Raw genomic sequence first — 7,500 nt, forward strand, 5'->3', positions numbered from 1 at the left:
CTTACATTCATTTCTTGGAGACTTACTCTAACCTTAACCACAATTACTACTGGCCTAATCCTAAACCTAACCCTAACCCTAACCCTAACCCTAACCTCAACCTAACCATGAAACATATCTTCACCTTAAAATGTAGTAATTTACGTTATGGGGACTTGCTTTTTGTCCCCACAAGGAGGACAAGTCACCATAATGTGACTGTGTAAACAGGTTTTGGTCCCCACAACATTAGTAATACCTGGTACACACATACACACGCACACACACACACGCACACACAAACACACACACACACACACGCACACGCCCACACACACACGCACACGCACACATACACACATTAATGGTGTCACTCTAACTAACTAACTAACTAACTCAGCAGTGAGACAGACAGACCTTGTTGAACAAGGGCTCCGTAGACGATGCAGAATGAACGAACGAACGAACGAACGAACGAACGAACAACGAACGAACGAACGAACGAACTAATAAACTAACTAACTCAGCAGTGAGACAAACAGAACTTGTTAAACTAAGGCTCCGTAGATGATCCAGAAATAACTAACTAACTAACTAACTAACTCAGCAGTGAGACGACAGACCTTCTTGAACAAAAGCTTTGTAGACGATCCAGAACTAACTAACTAACTCAGCAGTGAGACGACAGATCTTGTTGAACAAAAGCTCCGTAGACGATCCAGAACTAACTAATTAACTAACTCAGCAGTGAGACGACAGACCTTGTTGAACAAAGGCTCCGTAGACGATCCAGAACTAACTAACTAACTAACTCAGCAGTGAGACGACAGACCTTGTTGAACAAAAGCTCCGTAGACGATCCAGAACTAACTAATTAACTAACTCAGCAGTGAGACGACAGACCTTGTTGAACAAAGGCTCCGTAGATGATCCAGAACTAACTAACTAACTAACTCAGCAGTGAGACGACAGGCCTTGTTGAACAAAGGCTCTGTAGATGATCCAGAACTAACTAACTAACTAACTCAGCAGTGAGACGACAGGCCTTGTTGAACAAAGGCTCCGTAGATGATCCAGAACTAACTAACTAACTAACTAACTCAGCAGTGAGACGACAGACCTTGTTGAACAAAAGCTCCGTAGACGATCCAGAACTAACTAATTAACTAACTCAGCAGTGAGACGACAGACCTTGTTGAACAAAAGCTCCGTAGATGATCCAGAACTAACTAACTAACTAACTCAGCAGTGAGACGACAGGCCTTGTTGAACAAAGGCTCTGTAGATGATCCAGAACTAACTAACTAACTGACTAATTAATTCAGCAGTGAGACGACAGACCTTGTTGAACAAAGGCTCCGTAGATGATCCAGAACTAACTAACTAACTAACTCAGCAGTGAGACGACAGGCCTTGTTGAACAAAGGCTCCGTAGACGATCCAGAACTAACTAACTAACTAACTAACTCAGCAGTGAGACGACAGACCTTGTTGAACAAAGGCTCCGTAGACGATCCAGAACTAACTAACTAACTAACTAACTCAGCAGTGAGACGACAGACCTTGTTGAACAAAGGCTCCGTAGATGATCCAGAACTAACTAACTAACTGACTCAGCAGTGAGACGACAGACCTTGTTGAACAAAGGCTCCGTAGATGATCCAGAACTAACTAACTAACTAACTAACAACTCAGCAGTGAGACAACAGACCTTGTTGAACAAAGGCTCCGTAGACGATCCAGAACTTACTAACTAACTAACTAACTCAGCAGTGAGACGACAGACCTTGTTGAACAAAGGCTCCGTAGATGATCCAGAACTAACTAACTAACTAACTAACTCAGCAGTGAGACGACAGACCTTGTTGAACAAAGGCTCCGTAGATGATCCAGAACTAACTAACTAACTAACTAACAACTCAGCAGTGAGACGACAGACCTTGTTGAACAAAGGCTCCGTAGACGATCCAGAACTTACTAACTAACTAACTCAGCAGTGAGACGACAGACCTTGTTTAACAAAGGCTCCGTAGATGATCCAGAACTAACTAACTAACTAACTAACTCAGCAGTGAGACGACAGACCTTGTTGAACAAAGGCTCCGTAGACGATCCAGAACTAACTAACTAACTAACTCAGCAGTGAGACGACAGACCTTGTTGAACAAAGGCTCCGTAGATGATCCAGAACTAACTAACTAACAACTCAGCAGTGAGACGACAGACCTTGTTGAACAAAGGCTCCGTAGACGATCCAGAACTAACTAACTAACTGACTCAGCAGTGAGACGACAGACCTTGTTGAACAAAGGCTCCGTAGATGATCCAGAACTAACTAACTAACTAACTAACTGACTCAGCAGTGAGACGACAGACCTTGTTGAACAAAGGCTCCGTAGATGATCCAGAACTAACTAACTAACTAACTAACAACTCAGCAGTGAGACAACAGACCTTGTTGAACAAAGGCTCCGTAGACGATCCAGAACTTACTAACTAACTAACTAACTCAGCAGTGAGACGACAGACCTTGTTGAACAAAGGCTCCGTAGATGATCCAGAACTAACTAACTAACTAACTAACTCAGCAGTGAGACGACAGACCTTGTTGAACAAAGGCTCCGTAGATGATCCAGAACTAACTAACTAACTAACTAACAACTCAGCAGTGAGACGACAGACCTTGTTGAACAAAGGCTCCGTAGACGATCCAGAACTTACTAACTAACTAACTCAGCAGTGAGACGACAGACCTTGTTTAACAAAGGCTCCGTAGATGATCCAGAACTAACTAACTAACTAACTAACTCAGCAGTGAGACGACAGACCTTGTTGAACAAAGGCTCCGTAGACGATCCAGAACTAACTAACTAACTAACTCAGCAGTGAGACGACAGACCTTGTTGAACAAAGGCTCCGTAGATGATCCAGAACTAACTAACTAACAACTCAGCAGTGAGACGACAGACCTTGTTGAACAAAGGCTCCGTAGACGATCCAGAACTAACTAACTAACTGACTCAGCAGTGAGACGACAGACCTTGTTGAACAAAGGCTCCGTAGATGATCCAGAACTAACTAACTAACTAACTAACTCAGCAGTGAGACGACAGACCTTGTTGAACAAAGGCTCCGTAGATGATCCAGAACTAACTAACTAACTAACTAACAACTCAGCAGTGAGACGACAGACCTTGTTGAACAAAGGCTCCGTAGATGATCCAGAACTAACTAACTAACTAACTAACTAACTCAGCAGTGAGACGACAGACCTTGTTGAACAAAGGCTCCGTAGACGATCCAGAACTAACTTACTAACTAACTAACTCAGCAGTGAGACGACAGACCTTGTTGAACAAAGGCTCCGTAGACGATCCAGAACTAACTAACTAACTAACTAACTCAGCAGTGAGACGACAGGCCTTGTTGAACAAAGGCTCCGTAGACGATCCAGAACTAACTAACTAACTAACTAACTCAGCAGTGAGACGACAGACCTTGTTGAACAAAGGCTCCGTAGACGATCCAGAACTAACTAACTAACTAACTAACTCAGCAGTGAGACGACAGACCTTGTTGAACAAAGGCTCCGTAGATGATCCAGAACTAACTAACTAACTAACTAACTAACTAACTCAGCAGTGAGACGACAGACCTTGTTGAACAAAGGCTCCGTAGACGATCCAGAACTAACTAACTAACTAACTCAGCAGTGAGACAACAGACCTTGTTGAACAAAGGCTCCGTAGACGATCCAGATGGCGCTGTGGAGCGAGCCTGAGCCCACGCCGCCGCCGCTCTGGCCGCTCACTGTGTTCTGAGCGCTGGACGAGCGCAGCGCCTGCAGTCTGTTGAGCAGGAAGATGAGCACGCCCACCACCAGGATGGCGGCGGCGATACACGCCCACACGGCGAGGTCAAAGGGCGCGAACAAGGAGAAGATGTTGATCTTCTCTTCAGGTTTCCTCAGCAGGATCCCGACGCTGTAGTCCAGGTAACGTTTGCTGAAGTCCACCACGTTCTCACGCTCTGGTGTGATGGTGATGGCCGACACGGCCAGGTCCGCCCTCTGAACACACACACACACACACACACACACACACACACAGGTGTCACATAAGGCGCCCCCTGCTGGTCCACGGTGTCTTAGCGCGAGAGCGAGGTGGACGTTTACCTTACTGATGAGGTCACCGATCATTCCATTCCACGAACCGTTGGGAAGCTGAGATCCATATTTACTGTCACTGACCTGAGGATCAATCAAGTTCAAAGGCAGCAACATCAACATGGGTGTATGTGTGTGACACATGTCTGTCTCTCTCTCTCTGTCTGTATGTCTCTCTGTGTCACTCTCTCTGTCTGTCTGTGTCTCTCTCTGTCTGTCTGTCTCTCACCTGGTAGATCTCGTATTTGAAGCCCAGGACCTTGGCGAGAGCATCCAGGACGTCGATGGAGAAACCTTTGTATCTCTTTGGTTGACCGAGGATGTTTTCAGCCACCATGACGAACGGATCCTCCTGACAGACAGACAGACAGACAGAGGTCAGAACACTGTAGCTCCTCCCAAACGTTTCCACAAAAATGTGTTTAATGTTTTTGAAGAATGGGTTTTATCTACATTCAGGCAGATTATTGATGTATTGATGATGCATTGATGTATTGATGATGCATTGATGTATTAATGATGTATTGATGATGCATTGATGTATTGATGATGCATTGATGTATTGATGATGCATTGATGTATTAATGATGTATTGATGATGCATTGATGATCCATTGATGTATTGATGATGCATTGATGTATTGATGATGCATTGATGTATTAATGATGCATTGATGTATTAATGATGTATTGATGATGCATTGATGTATTGATGATGCATTGATGTATTAATGATGTATTGATGATGCATTGATGATCCATTGATGTATTGATGATGCATTGATGTATTGATGATGCATTGATGATGCATTGATGTATTGATGATGCATTGATGTATTGATGATGCATTGATGTATTAATGATGTATTGATGATAGGGGTGCAACGGATCAAAAAACTCACGGATCGGATCGTTCCGCGGATCAGCAAAAAAGTCTGGCACAATCTTTTCGCTGAAGTGGGTGCACGACGGCGCACCGTCGTAACGTGGCTCAAGCACTTTCAGCATGTGTTTAAAGCCCTCGTTTTGCACAAGCCAATATGGCCTCATGTCTGCACCTATAAACACACCGATAGCGTTTGTGATGGCTTCAGCCCGGTCTGATTTGTAACAAGGGGCTGCTTAAATGCTGCGGTTGTTGAGCAGCCTTCGTTTTCAATGCGTGTCCATGCTTGATGTGTTTCCACTGTCATGTGGCTTTCTTGTGCCACAGTGCCGACACACCGTCACGGTTTTATCCACTAACCTCTTTCCTTCGTCATTATATTTAACAGGGAAGCCAAAATGCTCCCATACAGGGGATTTAAATGACACGGGGCGTTCAAGCTCCTCTGTTTTTTTTCCATAAATCAATCCGCGGATGACGTGTGTGCCGAACCGAAGATATTGATCCGAACGGATCACGGATCAATGATGATCCGTTGCACCACTAATTGATGATGTATTAATGATGTATTGATGATGTATTAATGGTGTATTGATGATGTATTGATGTATTGATGATGCATTGATGTATTGATGATGTCACTTACCAGTAAAGTGACCACCTTCACAGTCACTCCCTGCATCCCGTTCTCTATCCGACTCTCCTTCAGACTGCCGTTCAGTCCATGAACCGAGTCCCAGGTCGCCAGCTATGGAAAACAAACACAGGTAAACAAACACAAGTAAACAACTCTGTAAACAAACACAGGTAAACAAACACAAGTAAACAACTCTGTAAACAAACACAGGTAGACAAACACAAGTAAAAAACTCTGTAAACAAACACAGGCTAACCAGAACAATGTGTGTGTGTGTGTGTGTGAGAGAGAGTTTGACAAAGAGCATCCCGTCACCATGGTAACCTATCTCTATCTTCACTGAGTTATAAAAGGCTTTTTGAAGGTTTATCAGAAAACGAGGACAAACTAGAATGTCCTCTTTGTTCACACATGTCCCGAGAGGTGTGCACTTTTCACTGGTCCTCACAAAGACAGGCGGACTGACACACACACACACACACTAACTTGTATCTGCCTTTGTGAGGACAATCAAATCCTTGTAAAGCTGTGTTACAAAGTAAACACTGTCATTTAAAGTGGTTGGAATATAGATTTAAATATAGATTGAAGTACAAGAACAAACACACACACACATCTGTGCTGCTCCTTTGTGAGGACACTAAAACGCACAGTACATCCTTTCTGCCACTGTCTCTCAAAGACATAAACACACAGGTGAATGAGTTGAAATGAAATGGTTGTGAAACGTCCTCACTCTGATGTTACAACATAAACTCCACATACTTTGGACACAGATTTCTGTGGATTCATGTTAAGTGAAGTTGTCGAGTCACTGTTTTTAATTCATCTTTAAATGTGTTGACTGTGATGTTCAGTGTAATTAAACAGACGGTTTCATACGTCAATTTAAAAAGCACTACGACAATGAAAGCAGGTCACGTTGACATTAGACGAGTTATTAACTTATTAACCGAGCGCTGGTTCATTTCAGACGACAGCTAATGTTAACATGCTCTGTAATCTGTGACTGAGCTCCTTAATGAGCGTTGTTACGTTAATCACACCATTAGTTTGTTGTTTGTTGTACAGTGAACTGAGCTGTAACACACACACACACACACACACACACACACACGCTAACACACGCTAACACAGCTGGGGTCGCTAATGCTAATGTTGCGTTAATGATGATGATGGTGTGAGTGTTTATTCAGCTCTGGTGGAAACACTTCACTTTCATTCAAACATGTTAATGAGCTCAGTCAGAGTCACTGGATTCATCTGAGGCTGTGTGAGGTAAACCACGCCCACCAAACCTCATAGAGCTGACGGGGACACAGGCGCCGCTATGTGTCCTCTGCTGCCTCGTGTGGTCACTTTGTGTCACTGAGTTAAGTCTAAATGAAATATTTCAAATGCAGAATTGACAAAATCAGACATTAGAGCTTAGTGATGGAGGCAGCAGTGTGTGTGTGTGTGTGTGTGTGTGTGATGTTAAAATCACTGGTTTTCTCTCTGAGGTTTGGTGTGTGAGAGTGAGTGGTTTACAAACTTCAGTTTCCTGTTGGAAAAGTCTGTGTCACAGTGAGATAAAGACGTGAACGTGTTCTTAAAATATTGTAGAAACTTAAAGTGACGTAGATTTTATGACACAAGTCTTTAGTTTGAATGAAAAAGAAAACGTAGCTGTTCTTTGATTGGTTACGGCTCATTATCTTTACATTAATTAAGTTCTCAATTGGCTGGTGTTTGACTTTATTAAACCCAACCCTCAGAATAACCTTCACCAAAATAAAAAGGAATAAGTATGAAAATATTTAATTAAAATGTAAGCGGTCGACAGGAGACTCG

General features: G+C 43.2%; 1 protein-coding gene across 4 annotated transcripts in view; it reads right to left on the reverse strand.

The window, feature by feature from the left end:
• The window catches only part of LOC131448155 (glutamate receptor ionotropic, delta-1-like), a 179,160-nt gene that overhangs the window by 15,368 nt on the left and 156,292 nt on the right, over nucleotides 1–7,500 (reverse strand). For all 4 annotated transcript variants that reach the window (XR_009234158.1, XM_058620313.1, XM_058620310.1 and 1 more), the window contains exons 9-12: nucleotides 5,677–5,778; nucleotides 4,374–4,496; nucleotides 4,154–4,228; nucleotides 3,706–4,048 (exon numbers count right to left, since the gene is read on the reverse strand). Coding sequence is in view for 3 of the 4 variants with exons in the window: in XM_058620313.1 (XP_058476296.1) it covers nucleotides 3,706–4,048; nucleotides 4,154–4,228; nucleotides 4,374–4,496; nucleotides 5,677–5,778 (643 nt within the window). In the remaining variant the exon portion in view is untranslated. The remainder of the gene's footprint in view (nucleotides 1–3,705; nucleotides 4,049–4,153; nucleotides 4,229–4,373; nucleotides 4,497–5,676; nucleotides 5,779–7,500) is intronic.

This window comes from Solea solea, chromosome 21 (genome assembly GCF_958295425.1).
Source record: "Solea solea chromosome 21, fSolSol10.1, whole genome shotgun sequence".
In the NCBI taxonomy this organism is placed as follows: Eukaryota; Metazoa; Chordata; class Actinopteri; order Pleuronectiformes; family Soleidae; genus Solea; species Solea solea.